Here is a 24,895-nt window from a genome sequence, read left to right on the forward strand (position 1 = left end):
TCTGGGGGAGTTTCTAGATTGGTTTAACTCAAGTAGGAAGATCACCCAAATGTCGGGAGCACTATGCCATGGCTGGGGTCCTGGACTGAATAAAAAGGAGAAAGCGAGCTGATCCCCAGCATCTATCTCTCTCTGCTTCTTGACTGTGGATGCCACGTGACTAGCCACCTCAGGCTCCTGCCACGGTGCCTTCTCCATTGCGACGGACTGTGCACACTCAGACTGTGAGCAGAATAAACACTTGCCCTAAGCTGCTTTTAGCAGGTATTTTGTTTTAGCAATGAGAAAAATAACTACTGCAGCCCATCAAGATCGACTCGGCTATTCAGAATCCCTTGCAGTTCTCTGTGAATTTTAGCATAAACAAAAAACAAACAAACAAACAAAAACCCCAACCAAATCTAGCTTTGCAAGAAAGACATTTGCAGTTTAAGGTTTTTTTTGGCTGTGCTCAGGAATCCAACCTGGTGCTGAGCATACACTCTATCCCTGAGCCACACCTCAAGCCAATGTTTACAGTTTTGAGAGAGTTGCATTGATTCTGTAGATCATTTTGAAGATTTGACTCAGCCCCAGCCCCGAGGGCACCGACATCTGGGCACCTCTGAACTGGAGACCCAAGCTCTGCCCACACGAGGCTTCCTGTAGGGCAGCCCCAAGCTGGCTGAAGTTAGACTCCAGGAGTTCCACAGAGACAGTGCTCACCCTGCTTCCTGCTGTTCCCTCTTCACTCCTTCCACACCTGACCTGGTCCAAACAGAGGCGCAGTAGTCTTTGCTTCATCCAGCTGTTGGAGCAGGGGCCCCACTGGTGGCCCTTCTCTGCACTGAGGAGTTGGTGATTGCAGAAGTAACTTCCTCAGGAGGAGGATCAGAGCTCAGATGAGGAACAGGGTGGATGAGAGTAGAACCTAACAGAAGTTAAGGTTTCAACATCACGTCATGTCCCTGGTACAAAGGAGGAGTGTGGTGTGTCCTCACACCCATGATGAGGTATGATAGCATGAAGCATAAGGATGCTTTGATTGTAGAAGCTGGTGCTGGGTCTACCCTGGATATTTCTATGAATGCCTTTTGTATTTTTGAGACATGGTCTCATGAACCCAGGCTAGCCTCAAACTCCCTCCCGAGTGCTGGGATTACAGCATGTACCATTCTTCCCCACTTACACTATGTTTCTAGTACCTGCTACCTGAGTAGACAGCATAGGTACGTGGGGGCAGGATAGAGGAGGTAAAGGGGTCTTCTTCCAAGCACAGTAGCAGGACCAGCATTTAGCAGTTTGGTCTGGTAGGTTTGTTGGTCTCACCAATGCACTATTTAGTTTCTTTCTGTAGCATCCTATGGTGGGGCTGTTAGGATGGAAGAAGACAGAGGCCCAGAAAAGTCTCTGTCATTTGCTCAGGTCAGTGGCAGACTGGGTCTTTTGCATTCCCTGCCCTGATTTAGAATGAATCCTGCCCTGTCTTAGGGACAGATGTATCTGTCCTCACAGCCTCCTACAATGCCTGGGCCACCCTCCCTGCTCTAATCCTGTAGCCTAGACAATATGCAGTAATGTGGACAGAATGGGAGCCTGGAGGAGGAGGGCCTAGCTTGGAAGAGTAGCCAAACTCAACTTTTACCTACAGCTCACAGATGTGGGTGAGTGTTTGCTCCCAAGGACCCACGGTCCTGATGGGCAGCAGGCAGCAGGCATCATCCTCATCCCCATTATACACAATCAGAGCCTGCTGAGAGAGGCAGGCTGGCTGTCCCCAGAGCCTGGCGTCCAGCCACACCTGGGTGTAGAGAGTGTCAGGAGCACCCCCTGCCCTGCCAGGAAAGTGCCAAAGGGGAGGATACCCACATGCCCATTGGAGTGGGCTGGGCAGCATCAGCTCTAGGACGTTCAGTTTGAACAAGCAGGAGGCAGGGCTGCGGCAGGTGGTGAACAACCCCCGCCCAGCATGCACAGGGCTCCTCTTCACCTCATCCCCCCCCCTACCCGTCCCCATCCCTGTGTTCTCCCCCCTTGTCCCCCATGCACGCCCCCCTCACTTGGCAGGCATGTGCCTGCGGCCTCTGCTCAGCTGCAGAGGAGCCCTCCAAAAAGCACTTTGTGTGTGAAATCCTTTTAGCAGGATGAGTTTGGAATCTGGCCCATGGTTTGAGGCATTTGGCAGGGTCCCTGAAGACGCAATCCAATTAGTCCCGTGTTTTCTTGTTTTTATAAGTGACTCTAGACCCAGGTTTTCCTCAGTGAAGTGGAAAATAGGTACAGGCTACAACATTCATGCACAACCAAATTTCTCTTCCCTTCATCCCATGTCTTCCAATCCCAGACATGAGTCAGCTCCCATTGGCTGGAAGAGAGCAGATGGCCACAAAGGGCGGACAGGACTCGCCTCATGAAGCCAGGGTCCTGGGACCTGAAAGCAGGTGGTGGCAGACTGTCATAACACCATAGGACAAATGTGTGATAGGACAGCCGTAGCTATACTGGGCATATATGGTAGAGGCAGGATATGAATGTGTGGGTGTATGCAGGCTTAAAGGGTGGTGGTGGAGGCGAAGGTCTTGGGCAAAGGAGGGGATAAGTGGTAGAACACCTGCCTAGGATCCCCCAGGGAGGGGCTGGGGTGTGGCTCAGTGGTAGAGCACCTGCCTAGAATCCCCCAGTGAGGGGCTGGGGTGTGGCTCAGTGGTAGAACACCTGCCTAGGATCCCCCAGGGAGGGGCTGGGGTGTGGCTCAGTGGTAGAGCCCCTGCCTAGAATCCCCCAGTGAGGAGCTGGGGTGTGGCTCAGTGGTAGAACACCTGCCTAGGATCCCCCAGGGAGGGGCTGGGGTGTGGCTCAGTGGTAGAGCACTAAGTTCTATCCTCAATACTGCAGATAATAAAAATGAAGCCCATTTGGTATGCTGTTCCTAAAGGAGGCAGCATCCTTGTACTTGAAGAGCTGGGTTTGAGGTAGCTCTAAATGCTCACCATGAGCTTATTGTACCAGTCATAGTCTTATGCTTTGGGTCAGGAGAGTATTGGCCAAGGTGGAAGCCAGTGCTGTACAGTGGGCAGCTGGGCCAGCATCATGGCGGGGCAGGTAGGCCAGCATCATGGGGGGGGGGCAGGTAGGCCAGCATCATGGAGGGGCAGGTAGGCCAGCATCATGGGGGGGCAAGTAGGCCAGCATCATGGGGGGGGGGCAGGTAGGCCAGCATCATGGTAGGCCAGCCACCAGATAATGGCTAGGAACCTAGTGCAGGTTCAGTAAAGAAAGAGAATTGTTCCTGGGAAAGGGAGAATATTGAGCATAAACCTGAGGCTGCAGATTCAAATGAGAGGATCCATATTTGCTCTGAAGGTTGTGGTATGAGCCAGCACCTCCCATCTTTCCCTGTAGATCACATAGAAGTAACAGGAATGAAAACAAAATGCAAACTCAAGCTTTGGCCAAGCAGACGTAGAATGGAACTAAGCCACAAGCAGGAGGCACATGGCCACTGGCAGAGGACCAGCCTTTGTGTGGATCTCATAAAAGTGTTTGCCAGGGGAAGGTGGGGTATAGGCTTCAGGAAAAGGCCCTGGGAAGGAGAGGATCCAATGACCTGCTCGTGGGTGAGGAGCTTCCTGCCAGGTAGTCCTAAGCCTCAGGCTACAACAGTGGCCCAGCAAACCTTCCCTCCCCAGAGCAGGACTCATGTGCTCTCCTGGTACACAGGACTACCATAGGCACTAGGGCCCCTGTTCAGATGGCTAGAAGCAGGTCATGCTTGCTGTGATCATGGCTCTTGGCTCTCAGTGGAGGAATCAGTAGCTCTAATTGTACCTGCAGTGAGGCTGTGAGATTGGCTTATAGCAAGGCAAGAGGCCTGTTCTCCCCTCCATGCCACCTCAGGTACAGAGCTGGATCTGATTGGAAATCAAAGGAAGGAGGCTGGGGAGCAGGGAAGAGAAATCCACAGCCAAAGAAGTTGACCCCAAGCACACCGTTTGTCAGAACATGCAGTTTAGCTGTGTGTTAGAACCCAGAACATGAGTAGGCCCAGGACAGCAATGGCAGGGCTGCATGAGAAGTAGCCCACCTGGAGGGAAGCAGGAGGCAAGAGTACTAGGAAGGAGAGCCGTGGCAAAGTCTGAACAGCATTGGCTGTAAGAGCCTCGTCTGTCCCCGCAGAAATGCAGCTCACGTGGACAGTCCGACCAGCGCCCTAAAGTGCCAGGTGTGCTGATGCAGCTCGTGTGGACAGTTAGAACGGGTAGTACATGAACACTCATAGTGCCCTGAGTGCTGGGTGATGCAGGATCCAGGTGTTTGGAAAGAAGCACAGAGACAGAAGAAGGAGTCCAGCAAAGGTGAGAGAGAAAAGCAAGGGCTGTCCAGCATCGCCAGGGAAGATATCCTGGGAAGTTACTGTGAGGAAGGGGAAGCCTATTTAGCTGTTTTGGGGCCCACCAGAGGATTAGGGCTGATAGGATCCCTCGGTCTAATAGAGAGAGCATGGTTGGTTATGAGTTGTGGGTTACAAGAAAAAGGCCAAGAAGGCCTTGTCTGTAAGCAAGAGTTGTTTTTGTTAAGCTCATGGTGGATTTCTGATGGTCTGAGGTGTAGGGAACTGATGGAAGAGACCAGTGACAGGGAGAGATGTGATAAGCTACCACCATTTTGAGCAGAATGGAAGAGGGGCAGTGTGTCACCTTCATCTGTCCGGGGCCCCAGGTCTGAGTCCTGTTGCCCACACTGGGGAAAGGAGTCTTAAGTGTACTAAATCAGTACTGAGCCAGACAGACAAAGTCACAGGCTTTATCTGGGCATTCGGCCCAGCAGGTAAACACATGACATTAATTGTTAACTGTGTGCAGTTACCAAGCAAGGAGGGTGGAATCCCTAACTAGTCAGACCTTCAATGAGACATGTCCTTGGTACTGTCCAGCACAGGAAAGTATGGATGCAGCATAACGCAGCCATTACTTAACAGCACAAATGCTGACTGTCAAGACACGCAAGGAAACACACTCACAAGCCAGAAGATAGAAAGCACAAAAGCCTAATGCAATAGAAATCAATACAGACACATAGCAAGATATAAATGAGCTAAACTCTGCCACTAAAAGGAAAAGACTTTCTGATGAGTTCCACGCAGAACCAAAGCAATTGGAACAGGTGGCTGCCAAGGCCACTTGGCATTTGTAAGCATCTGAGCAGGCATCAGCTATTCATGGCTCATCTAAATTCAAGCCATAAAGCATTGCGGGAAGCGGGCAGATGCGCCTCTCTGTACTGAAGGTGCACAAGGACATCTGTACTGCGCTCTGTAGGGAGCATGGAAGTACACAGAGAGGCAACTGTTTCTATGATAGCAGTGCGTGCATGTGCGCCTAACCAGTCTCTCCAAAGCCAGAGGGCTTGCTGTTGAGAAGGCCTCTTACTTATAAGGCCAGCAAGATGGGTCATCAGGTAAAGGCATTGCTCAAGCCTGATGACCTGGGTTTGATCTCCAGAGAGAATGAATCCCTGCAGGTTGTCATCTAAACTACACACCCACACTGTGGCTACATGTGCACATGCAAACACACACACACACACACACACACACACACACACACACACACACACACCTCTTACTGTAGCATCTTGGAGTCGTGATACCTCCTCCAACAAGAAGAAACAGGAAGTACTTCCATCACAGCAAGTTTCAGGGGCCAGTTCTATCTGAGTCTCAAAACTGTGAGACCTGCCACAGCATGTGAGCCGTGTTAGAGTGTAGAGGCAAGGGGAGAGCTCTCTGGAAGTAAGCACCGTGTTGCCTTTGCCTCGCCATGGAGGAGCTGTACCATGAATGACAGTGTCAATGTTAGGAATAGAAGCAGGCAGCATGTGAAGATGACACCATCCTTGGGGCAGGGAAGATAGCTCACCCAGAGAGTTGCTTGTGGTGCCAGGATGAGGATATGAGACTGGTCCTCAGAACTCATGCAAAACTGTGGACTTGTAATCTCCGCACTAGGGAGATGGAGACAGGTGGATCTCCTGGAATTCATTGGCCAGCCTGCCTAGATAAATTGTCAAGTTCTAGGTTCAGTGAGAGACCCTGTGCCCAAAAACAAGCTGGATGGCTCCTGAGGAATGGCACCTGAGGTTTGACCTCTGACCTCCATACATGCATGTACCCACGTATGCATACACACAGAGAGATATACAATTCATACAATTTGTCCTGTCCCTTTATCTGGCTCATGGTTCTGGAGTCCGGATAGCCTGGTGTCAGGAGGCCAGTCTGGCAGGAGATAGGGTGGGTGAGGGTCTGAGCTGGGCTGCAGGCAGTGACACTGACCCGTGGCCTGTCCCTAAAGAGGTTTCTGGTCTCCTTGAAGACTGTTGGCACTGTGTCCTTAACCCCCCCACCACACACACACACACACACTGAGCTTGCATCTGTTTGGAGGGATGGGGGGATGGGGCTGAGGACACTCAAGGAACAAGGATCAGCTCTGGGTGACTTTCCTGCTGTCCAGGAAGCCGCTGGCTCAGCGGCCATCTGCTTTCCCCCTGGGCCTGGCTGATTGAGCTTGCCTGTGTCTTCTGTTCCTGACTCTCTAGGGTCTGGGAGCTGTCTGGTTTCCTGGCCGCACCCCTACCCCTCCCAGCAGGTGTGCAGAGTAGCTTGCAGACCTTGGCCCAGGGCAGGCAGACAGTTCTGTCACCCTGGAGAAAACACTGTGACTTCCTTCCAAGCCATAGTAATTCTAGACTGCCATCTCTACTCACTCTGACCCTCTGTCTCTGAGGCTCCATAGCTCTCCTCAGCAATACATGAATGGCCGACCATATGTCTCTCCACCTAACCCTGGAACAGGAGCATGGGGGATGAGAAAGAACTGTGTTTACCTGACTCAGAACGCCTTGTGGCAAGGGGGAGCTAGGTTATAGGGTTGAGTAGGCAGAGGACCCTCTTTCCCAGATCTCCAGCACAAACAGGCATCCAGTCTGGGCATGTTCAGATGCAGACTTCAGGACTTTGGGGAATGGGGCAGGGACCTGGGCTGTGGGTCCCTATACAGGCTGACCACTTACTCTGTGTTTCCTTACAGCTGGAGATGGAGTTGAAGATGCTGAGGACCCAGACAAGCTCAGCTGAGGCCAGCTTCCCGTTCTGCAAGGAGGAGGTAGATACACAGAGAGATGGTATCTCCTTTAGGAACATCTCAGACAATCCCCGCCTGCCAGTCCACATCAGCCTGTTCTTTCCTAAGTACCTGGAATGTCTTTGAGGCTCACAGGGCACTGCACCTCCAGACTGTCATGCCGTGTTGCCCAGGCTACAGAGTCCAAGTCAGATTCCCCTCTTGCCACTGTCTGGAACCCATTTGCTCTGCCTAGCCCAGCCATGGCTAGCACTCCCATCCTGCTCAGGCTAGCCATGGCCAGCACCCTCCCCTTCAGGTATCCATGGAGACTCCAATTGCAGTGTTTGACCCCGACCCCTGCCCAGGACCTTTGTGCAGCTCCTTGTGGCCAGTGTCTGTCCCACTTCTGCAGACTGGGAATCTTGGCTAGACTTGTGAGACTACAGTGAACTGGCTGCAGGTCTGCTCTTGTCTCTTAGTTGGGGGCTCCTTTGTAGCCCTCTGAAACAGATCTGGTCTTGTGCCTGTGTGAGCACTGTTCATGAGTGATCACTATGCTCCTGGTGGCAGCTTCCGGTGGACCTTTCCTACTTTCACTATTTTTCCCTTTTTTTTTTCTTTCTCTTCTTTTTCTTTGCAGTGTTCAGATTGTACCCAAGGGCCTTGGGTATGCTAGGCAGGTGCTCTACTGATGAGTCACACCCCAGCCCCTCACTGGAGGATTCAAGGCAGGCACAGTACATTGAGCTACATGCCCAGCCTTCTTTTTCTTTTTTATTGTGAGACAGGGTTACGTTACCCAGGTTGGCCTGGAGACCCACTCTGTAGTCCAGGCAGACGTTGACTTTGGATCTTCTAGTCTGAGCCCCCATGTATCTGGTATACCATGACTGCACCTCACACCCTACCATGCCTTAGTATTTTGCACGAGACAAGAATATGTCCTTCCTGACTCTACCTTGTGCCAGGGCTGGGAGCTGGTCTTGAACAGAGATGAGCTCAGAGTCTCTCCTGGCATGGCCTCCAAGGCCTGCCTTGCTGAATGTCTATGTAAAGTAAGATGCTCAGTGAAAGGACAGACTACGTGGACCCACAGAGGTGAGTGAGTGCAGGCTGCTCATGTTTATTAACGCTGGAGACTCAAAACAGCCAGCTTGCTGATGGGCATTAGCATGGTGAATTTCCATAGGCACTGATTTCTTTTGATTGTCTATGAGCGACTGATGTACCCTCCATACTAAGCCCCTCCTCCTCTTGATGTCACCTCCTGCAGAGCTTAGTCCCTTGGGCCTACAGGCCCTCAGGCACCAGCTGCTTCTCCTTGGAGCACTGAACTTGCTGGAACTTTCTGCCTTCCAATGTATCCAGAGTCCTCACACTCCACAGACCCTAGCTTGGACCCTGGGACCCCCAGCTACTGGCTGACAGCCTGGCTCGCAATAAGCAGTCTGGTCAGGAGACAGGTTATCTGACAGGCTCACATGTGCCCCATGGTCTCTTCTTGGAGCAGTTTTGTGCCTTTCTAGCTTATGCCCATTGGCAACTTTACCTGCAGCTTGCTCAGCAGCACACATGACCCAGAAAACAAGCTGCTTGATGCTTATCTCCCTCTCTTGATGGATCTAAGGTTTTGGTGATCTCACTCTGAGATGACAAGGCAACTCTATCTCCTTGGGGTCCTCGTGACAGATTTAGATGAGAAAGTTAGGACCCAATGTCCCTTTTCTTCTTAGGCTATGCTGGAGATGGAACCCAAGGCCATGTGCATGATAAGGAGACTACTGCTGAGCCACACCCCTGTCCCTTCACTGGGGGATTCTAGTCAAGTGCTTTATCACTGAGCCACACCCCAGCTCCCAGCAATGTAGAAGGCATGCGCTTAGACAAATTACTGTTCCTTGTGACTAATATTTTTAGGTGAACTGACATTCACTCACACACTGTGTATTGTCTAACGGCATACTGGGACCAACATAGAGAAGTGAATGAATGGAGCCGCCAAGGTCGGGCTGAGCTACATGGAAGGAGCTGTGCACAGTGTGGTATAGTTGGCACTGCTTAGCATCCCTTCAACATCTGTGCTCAGATAGATGGGCTAGGCCGGTCCAGGTGGCTGGCCCTGCTCATGGTGACAGCCAGCCTTAGAGTGTTCCCTGTCCACATGAAGCACTCTCTTGTCAAAGAGTATGGTGCTGACACAGTAAGACTCTGGTTCCTAGGGGAAATGTCTTGAGGGGCTTCATGATGCTTGCTGTGGGTGCCGTGGCCATTGAAAGACCCCCCTTTGGAGCTAGGTGTGTTGGCGCAGGCCTTTGGTCTCAGCAGTCAGGAAGCTGAAATAGGAGGATAAGAAGTTCAAGGCCAGCCTAGGCGATATAAAGAACCCTGTTTTAGGGAAACCAAAACAAATCAAAAAGCACCTTGGTCTAACCATGACCTTCCAAGTCCAGAAGGATCAGAGGCAGATTGGTAGGGACAGTCACACACTGGGCTCACATGGGCCACTCGTGTCCATGGGCAGAGAAGTAGATAAATGAGACCTAGTTCTTCTCTATCATGGAACCTTATTCAACCCAGACTGAAATCCTGGTTCCTGCTGCAGTGTGAATACACCCTAAAGATATTCGCTAAGAAAAGTAAGCCCGTCTGTAAAACATCCATGCTGTCTGAATCCCTCGACTGTCAGGTTCCTACAGGTGTAAAGTGGAGGAGTGAGAACCAGGCTGGGGTGGGGACGGGGAGTTAGTATTTAATGCCAGTTTCAGTTGGGGAAGACGGGGCATTCTGAGTAGATGGCAGGCTTAACACACTGGGCTGTACACTGAGGCACGGATCTTAAGGGGCTAGTGATAGAGCTCAGTTTGTGCTCACTTAGCATGTGTGAAGCCTACCTTTGTGCCCCAGCACCACATGCATGGGCACAGTGCTGCACACTTGTAACCCCAGCACTGGAGTTGTGAGGCAGGAGGATGAGAAGTTCAGGGTCATCTTCCTGGCTTACATAGTGGTGTCAAGGACAGCTGAGCTGCAGGAGACTGTCTTTAAAAAAAAAAAAAGAAAAAAGAAAGAAAAGAAAGAAAGAAAGAGAGAAAATGAATGAGCTTTGTCTGACAGAGACCCAGGAACAGGGATAGAAGCCCCTGCCATGCATATCAATATGCTAGGGATGGTAGCTCTCAGGCCCCACACTCAGACTCCTGCTCATCTCTCATTGACCCTTGACCATCATCTCATAATTGGCCCTGCTACTGCTGGCCCATGCCCCTGCAGCTTCTGCCAGCCCTTCCCAAGAACCAAGCATGAGGGTGGAGCATCAGCCAGTTACTATGCAGAGAGGATGATAGAGGCTACATGCTTTCCAGAGTTTCTTCTGGCTGGCCCAACCTGGGGTCGCTGGGAATGACAGCCTAAGCTATGACCCAATAGATACAAGCTGGAACACCTCCCCTTCTCCAAGAACAGTCCGTATTTCATGCCTGTGTCCAGACTGTGCTGTTTTAGAAGCCCAGGGTGGCTGTCTTTGTCACGATCGGTGAGGTGATTGTCATCTATGTGTCATAAGGCTGAGATTGGGTTCCTGAGGACTCTGCTAGCTCATAGCTGGTGGAGCTAGACTCAAAGTGGAGCTCATCTGGGTCCCTCATGTTGACTGCTTCACCCTAAGCATTGACTGTACATCAGCTACTGAGCCTCAACCTTCCTCGACCTACCTCTACCCATTTCCCTATTTGATTTGTCGAGTGTGTTGGGCTTGCAAGCCAGATGCAGAGAGGAGAGGGGAGCTGGGGACCACTCCTGACAACTCTCTGGCTTCTGCTATAGCTAACTGCCCCTGAACTTGTGTGTGGCCCCATAGTGCCAAGACCTCTGACTGTCCTGCCCTGTGGCAACTGGTCCTGTTCTCTGGCAAGCACACAGCACTCCATATCCCCAAGTGGTCACTCTCCCCATGGTCCCAGGGTCTTAATTTGACTTTGCCAGCTCTGGGGTTCTTTTGGGTTCTGAGCCTATCTGAAGCAAACTGGATCAGACAGCTTTTTACTGAGAGAGTAAGGATGAAAGAGGGAGCTGGTGACCCACAGGTACCCCAGGTAACAGAGGGCTTTGGGACACAAGTCCCTGAAACCTGTGGCCGTAAGTGTTCTGATGAGACTCTGCAGGCTCCTTGTATTTACTGCTGGCACTACTTCTGATGCCGCCCGATGGACAAGGGCCTGGGTTTGCACCTGGGAGTTCCTGATAGTTGCCTCAGTTTGGTAGGCATCCTTTAGATCTTAGGGGTGTTTTGTGGAAACCTGGGGTTCATGGATAGTATGTATGATCAGTGACTATGACGACCACTGAGAGGTAGCCACCTGGGCGTGTCCAACATGGGCTTGGGGCCAGGGACAGGCAGACAGGTGATTACATGTCTAATTAGTTACAGTTAGTTAGCTAATGCTGATTAGTTACAATTAGCATTTTAGCTTTAGGGATGAGGATGGACAAGTCGACAGGCAGACAGACCTTAGGAGCTGCTTTGGGTACAGGGATGGGCTTGAAAGCATTGGTTTGGTTGACTCTTTGGCTTTTGACCCCACGAGACACCTATGCAACAGCTGCCCTCCCTAGAAAGCTGTTGCAAAGAACATGCTCATATCTGCCCGCCCTCTTGTTTTTCCTAAGGACTTGGAGCCACTCAATGATACAGCATAGGAACAACCTGATGCCTATAGAAGAGCAGGACTTGTCTTAGAACATGAGGGTATGTTCGGGCCTGTAGGGTCACTGTCTTCTGAGCCAGGTCTGGCTCTGCCATGAGGCCCAAGCAGAGCAGCTAAAGAGAGCTGACCCTAGGTATTGTGAAGTGGTCACTAGCCTTCTCTCCTTCCTGAGCTCTGTCTGAGTGCCTGACCCAGGCCACTGGGTTTGTGCATGAGAAAGTCAGAGACACCCCCTGCCCCTCAGAGATGCCTGCTTAGGCATGATGAATTGGTGTTGCCCAAGGCTGGTGCTGGAGGCCGGAAGTGCAGCCCTGGACAGTCTCACATGGGCCTGGGAGAACCTGCTCCAAGGGCTTCCTGTCCCAGCTATACAAGGCCAAACCCCTACCCCCCCCCCCCTCCCACCCCGCGCCCAAGTTCTCTCAAGTTGTGGAGCAAGCTCACACAGCCCAGTGTCAAAGGATGATACACAGAGGAGGCTGAGGTCTGGGGTGGGTGGCTCTCTAGGCTGTCCCTTGTAAGGGGACAGGGAGTTGCTAGCATGGAAGCCACCAGCTCTGCCTTGGCTAAGTAAGGCTTACCTGTAGTTCTCTAGGGCTATATCCTCAAGCCCAGCAGTCCAGCCTGGGGTCTGTGCTGTGTCAACACATCCTGTCTTGTTTTCTGATCTACCTCAGTTACCAGGAGCCAGTACCCGAGGGTGTCATAAATCAGTCCTGACCCAGATTGGCCCAAGTGTTCCCTTAGTCCTGTTCCTGGAGCTGCTGAGGGCAGATTGCAGGCTGGGTGGGGCAGGGGAGACCACATAGTGACCACCTGGGGGCCCTATGGTCTGTACTTGGTACTTGTGGCCTCTGCTTCTTCGTAGACCCAGCTCTGCCCCTTGCTCCCAAACCCAGCAGTCCACCAGAAACCTCGCTCTTGCTATGGAGCTACGGAGCTCAGCTGGGAGAGGTATTGATTTAGTTTTGAGTCGAGTGACTTATAAATATGCATGAGGCTCGGCGGTTATTTAACTGTGCTTTTTAATTCTGCTCGTGTTGCTGCCTCTTTGCAGCAGGGTCTCTTGGTATGCAAGTCAGGCACCCAGTGGCAGGCGGCCTTGGCTCTCAGCTTCCTGCCTGGACCTTCCCTAGGGCAGCTGGACCCAGACCCAGAGGAGTGAAGCTAGGGGCAGCTGGCCTCCCATGGGGATATAGAGGTCTGGTTCCATTGTAGGCTCAGGAGCTAGGGGCTGCTTTCCTCTGGGCTCTATTCTCACACTTCGTCATGTTTTTATTTATTATTTATTGATTTTATGTGTCTGTTTATATGAATATACATATACCATAGCACACATGTGCAAGACAACCTGTGGGCATCACTTCTCTACTTCTACCGCATGGATCCCAGGGTAGGACTCAGGTTGTCAGCGTTAGCGACAAGTACCTTGTGCCATTACCTACTGAGCCATCTCACTGGCTAGAAAGTTCGTTCTCTCTCTCTCTCTCTCTCTCTCTCTCTCTGTGTGTGTGTGTGTGTGTGTGTGTGTGTGTGTGTGTGTGTGTGTGTGTCCTATTCTCTGTCTCTCTGTCTGTGTGTGTGTGTGTGTGTGTGTGTCTTCTATTCTCTCTCTGTGTCTGTCTCTCTCTCTGTCTCTCTCTCTGTCTCTCTCTCTCTCTCTCTCTCTCTCTCTCTCCTCTCTCTCTCTATCGTAGGTGTGTGTGACTGACTGTCTGTCTGCTATGAACTTATGTATTCCATATAGATACTATAGGTGCTCATGTTGGATCCCCTGCAACTGGAGTTACAGGTAGTTGTGAGCAATCTGATGTGGGTGTTGAGAATCAAATGTGGGTCCTCTACAAGAGCAGTTGGAACTCACTCTGTAGACCAGGCTGGCCTCAAACTCACAGAGATCTGCCTGCCTCTGCCCCCCCACCACCTCCAAGTGCACCACCACACTACCCAGCTGAAGAAAGGTTCTTAAAGACCAGATTCACTTAGGACTGGGGAAATAGTTCAGTGGGTAGGACCCAAGTTCAAATCTCCAGCACCTATATAAAATGCCAGGCATAGCACATGCCTGCAACCTCAGCATTGGAGGGTGGAGACAGGTAGAGCCCAATAACTTACTAACTGGCTACAATGGTGTGAGCTTTCATTCAACAAAAGATACTGGTTCAAGGAAGTAAGACAGTAGAGGAGCCCCACCACCGTGTCCAGCTCTGGCTTCCATGTGTGCATGGGTCTACACATCCAATTGTATGTAGCACACTTGCACACACCTATGTATACCACATACAAAAACGACCAAATTCACCATGTCCCTACACACAGGGAAACTGAGGCCCCAGTGGCTAAGAGGTCCTGTGGAAGGCCAGCCACACATTAGGGAAGAGCATACTGTATGAACAGAATCTACCAGACCCTGGCCTACCCAGCCATGTGGCTGCTGAAGGCTCTCTGAATGGAGAGCAGCGGCTGGTCACTTGAGCTTCCATGGACCCGAACAACAATTAGAAGGTCACAGAGTGGACATGTGGTGAGAAGAGCCACTTGCCCTTCAGGAAGTCCACACCATACCCTGGAGGACCCTCTGCACAGACTTGCCAGTGACCACTAGCCATGGACCTGGCCAGGGGCTACAGAGTGTCCCTGGTGTTACCACCTTCTCGCCTCACCCTCTGTCAGCTCCTGTGTGTCCACAGTCATTAGCAGAAAAACGTCAGCTCACTCGCTCAGCAAGCAAGATGTTTTTGTGTAGTCAATGATTGCATCGTGGAATCAAAGGAAGGTTCCAGAAGTTTCCTTTTGAGATTCTTGTCAGTGTCTCCACAGTTTCCTCAGCTGCGAATCAAACAAGGCAACAAATTTTAGCAGCAGATTACAGCCATTCTCCCCTTTCTTCCTCAAAGCCGTCTTCCTTCGGCAGACTCAGCGAAGTGGCTCTCTCGCTGCCATCTGCCGTCTCGCATGCCTCACTGGCCCCCTAGATGGTGCTTCTTCACGTTGGTGCTGATGCCCCTGGGTCAGCAACAGGCAGCAGCTGACCCTCGGGAGGGAGCAGAGCCAAACCAGTTCTGAGACAGGATCTGGTGCTGTGGGCGCCAGCCTGGCACTTCTTCTCTTCCCGAATGGTCTCTGTGTGTTGGCTGTAGATAGAGGGTACATGGCTGCCTGGCTCCTCAGTTACTCAGACATGCCCAGGCACAGAAACAGGCATGTTTGGTGATACCCTCTGGGCAGGTTGATTGGCACATTTTAGATGACACCGACCTGGTTCTCTGGCCTGTGACAGCCCCTCAGGGTTTACCCAGCCTCCTCTCTTTGTTCTGTAGTTCTTAGCTGGCCCCTCCTTGCAGCTAGGTCCTTGGTATGTCTGGTGGTAGTAGCAGCACTGATATCTCTCTCGGGTAGTCTTGAGGCTACACTAACCTTAACATGGATGATAACTCATACAGCTTACCTCCTGCACCTTGTGACCCTCCACCTATGCCGCTAACTTCCCTTCTCAGACCAAAATCTGAAACCCCTTTCCCTCAGCCCTGCCACATGACGGGCACAGAAACATAGGTGGGTGATGGGTGCCAAGTGAGAGCGCACATGACTGCAGACCCAGGTGATGCCCCTGCCTCATCCACTTATGTGATGTCTACAGATGGCTGCTGCTTCACCTGCAGCCCTTGTGTCTCCAGGTGGTCATGTAGGGAAGAGCGTTCTTAAAATGGGGTTGCTTCTGCCTGCAGCCATGGCCCCATGTCTACTCAGGAGCAGAGATGTTGCGTTGTCTCAGAAGAGAGGCGGGGCCGTTTCTCTGGACCTCTTGGTCCTTTCTGCTTCAGTTGGTGATCTGATTTCTAAGGCTGTGAAATGCATTCTGGCCCGAGAAATGTTCCATTTGTTAAGCATTCATTCAGTGGACTCCGTGCCGTACCAGACATGTGAGAACCAGAGGCACCAGGAGGAACAAGGCAGCCCTGGCCTCATGGAGCTGACCTCTGCTGGGGACAGCTAATAGAACAAGTGTTTAAGATGACACAGTGTGTCAGAAGGTGCAGGTGCTGTGGAGAGGGGCCGGCAGGGGTGGTGATGGGCTGTCGCTTGTCTCTTGTCAGTTCATAGCAAGGTACTTGTTTTGAGTAGGCACTGAGGTATCACTGCAGGCTTCATGCTCCACAGTGTGAGATAATGGCTTGTCCTGGCTGCTCATTGCAGGAGGGTCTCAGGCTGGACAAACCCAGAATCAATCTCTCTCTCTCTCTCTCTCTCTCTCTCTCTCTCTCTCTCTCTCTCTCTCTCTCTCTCTCTCTCACACACACACACACACACACACACACACACACACACACACACACACACACAATGTAGCCCCGGCTGTCATGGAACTTATTATGTAGATCAGGTTGGCTTCAAACTCCTAGAGATCCTCCTGCCTCTGCCTCCTGAGTGCTGTGATAAAAGTGTGCACCAGCACACCTGGCTCTTCCCAGAAGTGTGTGGTGTCTTCTGTGGTGTATGCTCAGTGTGGGGCTGTGGCAGCTGTTCCAGGCCCCAGGTAATCCTCCCCTCAGCCTGAGCTCCCCCAGCCCCAGCCTGTCAGCCTGTGTAGCATACAAACTAAGGTTTGAGTTAGGGTTTTTAAAGTCTTTAAAAGGAAAAATCAAGAACGTCTTAGGCCAGATGAAGATCTGTTTGGGTGAGCATGGTTTCATTGGCACACATGATGCTCCTCCCTGCCAGTTCCCACGTCTGGTTCTGTGGCTACTTTCTCACTGAGCTACCCAGTGGGCACTGGGACAGGCTGGCTGGCTCCACAGGCAGTGTCAGGCTAGGCTCTGATTCCCTGCCCAGCTCTAGTGCTTGGCCTGGGAAGGGAGGCCCCAGGGCTGTCACAGCGGGTGTGGGTGATGGATTTCGCATGCTTGGTTATCTCCCCGACTGGTGAAATTGTGCAAGTTACAGTCCTTTCAACCCTGAGAGCCAGGGAATTGGCTTTCTAGGAGCCTCTTCATCCCCAGGCTTTACAAGGTTACAGTCCTTTCAACCCTGAGAGCCAGGGAATCGGCTTTCTAGGAGCCTCTTCATCCCCGGGCTTTACAAGGTTCTCAGGAAAGCTCTGAAGAGTCCCCCAGTCCTGCTCCCTCCCTCTCCCCAGTTCTGGCTGGTAGCCTCCTCCTTCCCTCCCTCTGATGAGAATGTACTCAGGATGTGGCCTGGGAAACCAAGTGTGCAAGCCCCACTGCTCCCTGTGGGTGGCTCTGGGCACTTTCTGCTCCCCATCTCCCCATCCCCACTAAACACACACACACCCATCCTAGGAGACTGAAGGTTGGCAGTTTGCTTGTGTGAAGAATTTTGCTGTTCTCCTGCCCTCCCTCCCTCCCTCCCACCTTGCCCCTGCTGCCCCCAGAAGCATATCTGGGTACCTTTGGTGGATATAGAAGGGCAGTGGCTTATGGCAACTTAGTTCATGGAATGCCCAGGCTTATTGAGCACGGCTGCATCACTGAAGTGAGTCTCCTAGCATCTACCCCGTGTGTCTAGCAGTCTGAATGGGTGGGCTGTTTTTCTTGCTTCCTCAGCAGGCATCATGGGAGGGGAGACTGAGGCCAGAGAAGCCAGGAAACCCTTCTAGCACAACATTAAGAAGATCTCATAGCTGTCACAAGGCCAGCTAAAGCTATCCTCAGGACCACACTGAGACAGCCTGAGATCCTAACATCTTCTAACCTCCGGATGGTGCTGTATGTGGACATGGAGATCAGTGTCTCTTGCTGAGCAGACACTGGCACCTGGGCCCTGAGAACTGGACCCCAGGCCCAGCAGTGTAGGGCTCATCACATACTAGTTCTCTGCCACCCAGCCCCTAGAAGAGACCTCCACGCCTCCATCCCACGCTCTTTGGCAGCCCTGTTACATGTCTGAAAGCAGGGCCTTCTGGAGAGAGGTTGGTGAGGGAAGACAACTGACTCCTTGTTTGACTTCCTGAGTCCCCTCAGACCACACAGAAGTCTGTCTTGGGCTCAGTGGAGGCAGCAGAAAGCCTCCTACCCTCCACAGTTCAGGAGGTGTGTGGTTTCCTTCAGCAGCCTTGCTGCGTGGTACAGTGCAGTCCCCACAGCACTGTTTGCTCAGTGCCCTTCTGCATGGGATGCCTGCTTCATGCTAGGCATGTGACCTGCCTTGGCTCTAGTGTAGGCTTTCCTGATGGCTCATGTATATACATACCATCCTATGCCCATTGGCCCTTTGGGTTCTGCCTATGAAGCGCCTGTGAATGCATTTCAGTGGCTGACATTTTCTTGATTACTTTTGAGTTGTGAATGATGTCTAGGTGTGAGCTGACCAGGTGGATGAACTTTCGAGAGCAGCTCCACCCTGATGTTCATCTCTTCCCCGGGGCCTGGGGGGACCTTGCCCCACTTTTTCGGGGGCACTCTTGAGGAGAGAGGGATAAGAAATGATAGATAGAATGATAGGCCTAGCCGACAAGAAGGAAGATAGAAACACAGGATAGCTTTGGGAGGACCTAAGCCAATACCCACCGGCCCAGAACTTTATTCAAGCAGACTTTTTATAACAATGCCAAGCCAGGCAGTGGTGGCACATGCCTTTAATCCCAGCACTCGTGAGCAGAGGCAGATGGATCTCTGTGAGTTTGAGGCCAGCCTGGGCTACAGAGTGAGTTCCAGGAAAAGTGTAAAGCTACACAGAGAAACCTTGTCTCAAAAACAAACAAACAAACAAACAAAAAACAATGCCAAGAGGCTAGGCAAAAGACCTCCCCCTTGCTAGATACAGCCAAGTGCAGACCCTTTCAAACACCTGGTAACCGTGCCTGTGATCAAATCATCCCCTTATGCAACCCTGCTGGGTAAAGCAAGCTCAGATTCTCTGACCCTGACTAATTTTGGTCTCTGCAGGGGCCCAGAGTACTTTCAAGCATAATGTGCCCCACCCACAGTCCTGTTTTTCCCTTTGCCTTTTTGAAGCAAAGAGCGGGGTCTCACTGTGTATCCCAGATGAACTCGGGATTCTCAAACTCAGAGTTCCCCTGCCACAGCTTCCTGAATGCTGCTGCTACTGCACCGGCTTCCATTCATTTCTGCCATGTCAGTGCATCCTGGTATGCTGTCAGGACGGCCCTCTCCCCTCACACTCACTTTCCGTCCTTATCTCTGGAGAGATGGCCGAAGAGCTCCCAGGTGCTAGTTTACAACTGTACTTGCAGTTCCAGAGGCTCCACCACCCTCTCCTGACCCCCATGAGTACCAGGCGCTCATGTAGTACACATACATACATACAGGCAAAGCTCTCGTAAATAAATAGAAAACAATTTAATTTTGCCTTTTGTATCTTGATTGCCTTCTCTAGAGTTGGCGACTGTGTGTAGTGAAAGGTCAAGATCATGGAGGCTTCCTGCCCACCCTCTCTCCAGTGCCCCTCAACCTCAGTCACTGCTTTTGGAACATGTTGGGACAGCTACTAGACTCAGCCACATTGCTCTCCTGGGATTGTCCCTGGCTGGGGGAGCAATGAGAGGTGGTGCCACTCATGGGCACTGTTAGCTGTGGGCACCAGAGTGGGGTCTGTGGGAACTCAGCTTCCTGCGGTCAATTTCTCTAAATCTAAAGCCATTCTAGAGAAGAGCAGTGCTCTGCTCTTGTTTGTTCAACTCGGGGCCTCTCTCTCACAGACTTCTTGCAAAGAGGGATAGATGACAGGCCTCACAGGGCTGCAGGATGGCATTGTGAGCCTGGTCACTCAGCCTTTTGCATCAGGATTCAGGGGGCAGGAGGTGACCGAATAGAACTGGGTTACACATGGTAACCAAGTGCTATACTACTGAGTCACACCCCAGACCCTTACTGGGGGATTCTAGGCAGGTGCTCTACCACTGAGCCATACCCCAGCCCTTTACTGGGGGATTCTAGGCAGGTGCTCTACCACTGAGCCACACCCCAGTCCCTTACTGGGGGATTCTAGGCAGGTGCTCTACCACTGAGCCACACCCCAGCCCCTCACTGGGGGATCCTAGGCAGGTACTCTACCACTGAGCCACACCCCAGCCCCTCACTGGGGGATTTTAGGCAGGTGTTCTACCACTGAGCCATGCCCCCAACAACTCACTGCTGGGTTCTACTACTGAGTCTTTTCCCTTTGAGACAGGGTCTCGCCAAGTAGCCCAAGCTACCCTTGTACTCACTCTGGCCCTAACTGGCCTAATACTTGGAATTCTCCTTCCTCAGCCTAATGTGTAGCTGGGGTTCTATGTCTGTGCCTCTCACTCCTCCTGGTACTTGGCATTGAATTTGGTATTTCGATAGACTGAGCAGGGATTGGTGTGCTGGAGCACCTGTGACGGCCCTAGTGGGAGCAGACTGCTTTGCTCCTAATCTCTGCCAACAGTCACTTGTCAGGCCGAGTGGCCTCTGTACTCTAAGAGATCAGCACCCAGATTGGTGTGCGGGGACTCACCTGCACACATTGTACAAGGGTGCTGAGGTGGATGTCGCAGCAGCTGCCACATCACACCTTGTGTTTCACCGAAGGCTCCTGGGCTACCAGGATCCTCCTTGCTAGTGCTCTGTGTTATTGAACTCCTCGTCCACACCCAGTGACCCTGTGCTGTGTTCACTTTTCTAGGGTGACTACAATCAGAGTCGAACCAAAGTGCTCCACATGAGCCTGAACCCAGCCAGCATGGCCAGGCAGCGCCAGCGTGAGGACCATGACCGCTTGCAGGGGGAATGTGAGCGGCTGCGGGGACTCGTGCACGCTCTGGAGAGAGGGGGGCCCATCCCTGCAGATCTGGAGGCTGCCTCCAGCTTGCCCTCATCCAGGGAGGTGGCAGGTAGGTCCCCTCGCCCAGCCCTCTGGTCTCCAGAGAGGTATACGCACAGGGCATCCAGGCTGAGTGGATGGGCAGAACCCACTGACCCTTGCAGCCAGCTGAGAGGTTTTGCTTCCCTTCGGGCTTCACAAACAGGGCTAGTCATCCAAGTTTGCAAGCAGTTAAGATCTTCTCAGACCCCCCAAAACAAATTAATACCATTTATCAGTTTATATGTGGCCCATTAATCATGAGTAAATCCAATCCTCCAAGAAAACAGGGCCATCGTTCACTGGCCTAAGCACACGTCACAGAGCCCTGGGCCCTTTGCAGTCAGGCCCAAGATTGCAGGGAAGAGCAAAGCTAACACAGCCCATGCCTCTCCCCATCTTCTTCAGTCTGTAAATCAGGATAACAACCATCAGAACTTGTACCTGTCACCCCTGATGCATTGTAGTGGCCACTGACATCAGTCACTGAGCCTTGATAAGCATGGCAGCCGTGAGATCCTGCCCCAGTCGCTTTGTTCTGCAGGTGTGGTGTGCAAACTTGTGTGTCCAAGGGAGGGGTTTGCACTAGGTCTGGGTGGGGAGGGAACTGGGACAGGAGCTGTGCCTGACCTGAGACCACTTGTGTCACCTTGCCCTTAGGGGCATTTCGGGCCACCCGTGCTGGGCTGGGGCTGTGGGCCTCCGTTGTCTTGGGGTTTGTGTCTTGCTTGCGGGTCTTGACTACTTTTCATCCTGTGAAGCACTCCTGTTTCCTTCTGTGAACTGTCATCTGGTCCTGCGGAGACACTTGGCATTTCCAATAAGAGTCCTTGAGCCGGGGAGGGTGGAACCGTCATCAGAGGCCTTCCTGCAGCATGGATCCGTGTGGAGTGGCAGAGGCGGATCCTTCTGGTCGCTTCACTCCTGCATTCCTGTTCTGTCTCCCTTCTGCCTGCTGCATCAGAACCTGATGGTTAAAGGCATGCATTAGGGGCCTGGTGCCCTGAGGACCCGAAGTCTGAGTGGGGATGGCTGGTGCCTTCTCTCTTATGTCTATGTCAGTCTGAGGGGCTCTGAGAAGCAACCAGTACCTTGAGACTCCACACAGAGAGCCTGGCGTAGAGTAGGTCTTCCACATGGCTCGTCATTGTCACTGTGTTGTTACCATAGTCTTGTTGCCTGGTATAGGGACACCTGCCTGCCTTAGCTGCTCTGATTTGACAGTTCTCCATTTTGTCAATGTCCTTTGTGAGTCATGTGGTTCCTGTGTCGTTGTAGGGGACAGCCATGAGCAGTAGATGTGATGGGTCAGGACCCTGTGCCTCTCAGGAGTTTAGAAGACCATGTTGGCTTACACTGTTGCTCTTCCCATGAGCAGTGTCACAGGTGTGTAAGTGTGTGTGTGTGTGTGTGTGTGTGTGTGTGTAATGTGTATCCTCACTGCCCGCTCCATCGCCTCCACCCTTCTCTCGTGTTAGGTTTTCAGAGTGAAGGAACTTAATGTTGACCCTCTTAAGTCCCAGGGTGCTTTTCTGCACACCAGAGACTGCAGACATGTCAAAGTGTAACAACTCGGTCTCGAGCCCAGTTTTATTGGGTCTCAGAACACTCGCTTTCTTGTAGAGCGGAAACCAGCCCTAGTAGCCCTGAGCTTACAGGCTCTAGGCATTACACTACTGGGCTTTCTACCTCAGCATCAGCAGCCAGATGGAGGAGATTCTTCAACAGATGCACCTGCCTGTCATTGGCTCCCAGTGGCCCAGAGTCCAGCGGGGCTAGTTAGGGAAACAGCTCAAGGGTTTTCTGGCTCCTCCTGAAGAAGGCTGACCCAGGGACCAAAACTCAGCCTCCTGATGCTCTGTGTGTGGCCCCCTGCTGTCTGTGGCCCCTGCCAGCGAGCTGGTTAATTGCAGTTTAATTAGGCATGCATTAAAATTAAAACAATCTCATCTTGTCAGAGTGACACATTGGAGGTGATCAAATTTATCACTGCTTGACTGGGCACAGCAGATCCCAGATGTGTGTCTGGGGAGGAGAGAAAGAGAGCTGGCTTATGTGGCATTCTCCTTTACCTTCAGCCTTCCTGCCCTAGAAATGAGGGTACTCTCCAGGGCTAGTTTGGGGCTTTGGGGTGGGGCGTAAATTAACTCAGGTTCTTCCTCAGTAGCTCAGGCTGGCCTTGAACTCTCCATTCTCCTGTTTTAGCCAGCTGAGTACTGGGATTAAAAGCATGCACCATTAAGTCTGACTGGAGTTGACACTTAGCACTTGGAACTTGACACTTGAGCCAGAGACACTGTGAGCTACACTCTGCTTGGACCATGTGACTTCAGGGCCACTCCTGTTCCAGCCTCGATTCATGTATGCCCCACACAATGGCCCTGACTCTGGAACCTAGGTCAGCTGCAGTGGCAAAGGGGAGTCAGGGCTGCCCCAGTGCTCTAAGAACTGAAGCCATCTTAGCAGCATTGCTTGATCCAAGCTACTCATCCCTGTTCTCTTGGGTAGGGCTGTACCCCCCAGGCCTCAATCTGTTCAGAAGTAACTAGGGGTGCAAGGCTGAGTAGCTTCAATGAGAAAGGAGCTGTGGGGGCTTTGTCTCAGGTGTCTTGTGGGAAGATGTCAGCTGTTTGCTCTGAGCCTCTGAACTAGTGTTGCAGGTCTATAGAATGATGCTGGCTGAGCAGGTACATCCAATGCAGCACCCCCCCGCCCCGCCCCTTTCCCATGTAGAACAGCAAAGTATCATTGCTATATATGGGCTATGTGGCAGGAACAGGGACACAGGAGGACCATATTTTAAAAAATTCAAAACAAAACTAAACCTGACATTATTCTAAAAATAAATGTATTAGTTTTCAACAAACCCCAACAGTCCTTGGCATGCTGTAGAAGTCATGAAATTCTGAGCTTGATACTGTAAATAAAGTTTTATTGAAACATGGCCACCTTGTTGTTAGGAATGTCCACAGCAGTAAGAGTTAAGTGCCCAGAGACTAATAGAAATGCCTTTCTAGAATCCCCCAGTGAGGGGCTGGAGTGTGGCTCAGTGGTAGAGCACCTGCCTAGAATCCCTCAGTGAGGGGCTGGGGTGTGGTTCAGAGGTAGAGTATCTGTCTAGCAGTGGTTGAGGGCCCTGGGTTGAGCCCCAGTACTTGGGGGCTGGAAGGATATCTTAATTAAAAGTGATGAAATGGATGAGCCCTAAGTTTAACCTTTCTAACCAACATCATCTCCTCTTCTCCTCTTAAGAATAACCCTTAAAGTTACTCTCCAACACCAACACTGTAAGGGATGTAGTTATCAGCTGACAGTTCTGACAAGAGGAAGCAGAGCTCTCTCCCTTCTCATTAGTCAAAGAAATGCACATTCGCAGGAGACACTTGGCTATCTTGTTTTTGGGGGATCATGTGCTAAAGTAACAGTGTGGGCTATACAGGCCCCTGTGGCACAGCTGTGTAGGACAGGCCCAGTCATAACTCCCAGCAATTTCCTCACCAATGTGAGTCCTGCTTATGCCTACAGCCTGATCTGTCCCTTCCTGTGTCTCGAGCCACGTCTCCAGCTTCCTGCACCCAGCCAAGCACCGCAGGATTTAATGGCCTACTGAGTAGTCTCTCACTGTGGTATTCGCTCCTTGTGCTCCCTTGAGGTAACCCTGGTGATGATTCAGGCCGATCCTTTGGGGGGGGGGGGTTGGATGGAGAGCACAGTGCTGTCATCTACCTTGAACCTGGGAAAAGCATGGCACTAGCCACCTGCTAACCAAGGAGGAGGCTGAGGCACCCAGGGTACCCTGCCAGGCCCTCCGTGTAGCTCCACTGTTCAACCATGTAACTGGGTGCATATTCTGTTAGACTAGTGCTGTGGACCGATTGCGTTTAGGGAAAGTGAACAGAAATAGATTTGAGGAATAATGCACACACACATACTTGTTCAAGTGGAGTGAGCCCACTGTGGACACAGGGAACAAGATCAGCTTCCTAAAGATTTCAAGGAGACCTGAGGAAGGAACCCTAGATAGCCACTGAGGGCTCTAGAGCAGGACTGTAGCTTGACTACTGCCCAGGGCACACAGTGTCAGGAGACCCAAGAAACATGGCAAGACTCCAGAGTTTACCTTCTGGAAGGTGCTCTAGCTGCTGTAGAACCCCAGAAACCAACATTCTGCACAGAGCCTGAAAAGGCCCCATATCTCCTCCTATGCCGTCAACACGAAGAGCTTGCAGGAAGCCAGGAAAATAGACCAGCAGGACTATAGCCATAGGAGCATCAGAAAGT

The 24,895-nt window shown here is 51.8% G+C and overlaps 1 protein-coding gene across 1 annotated transcript in view; it reads left to right on the forward strand.

Annotated features, from left to right (window-relative positions):
• Mad1l1 (mitotic arrest deficient 1 like 1) overlaps window positions 1–24,895 on the forward strand; it is a 288,272-nt gene that overhangs the window by 190,085 nt on the left and 73,292 nt on the right. Inside the window, exons 14-15 of the mRNA XM_036172339.1 lie at window positions 7,071–7,205; window positions 20,438–20,645. Of these exons, the coding sequence (XP_036028232.1) occupies window positions 7,071–7,205; window positions 20,438–20,645 (343 nt within the window). The remainder of the gene's footprint in view (window positions 1–7,070; window positions 7,206–20,437; window positions 20,646–24,895) is intronic.

This window comes from Onychomys torridus, chromosome 22, assembly GCF_903995425.1.
Source record: "Onychomys torridus chromosome 22, mOncTor1.1, whole genome shotgun sequence".
Taxonomy (NCBI): Eukaryota; Metazoa; Chordata; class Mammalia; order Rodentia; family Cricetidae; genus Onychomys; species Onychomys torridus.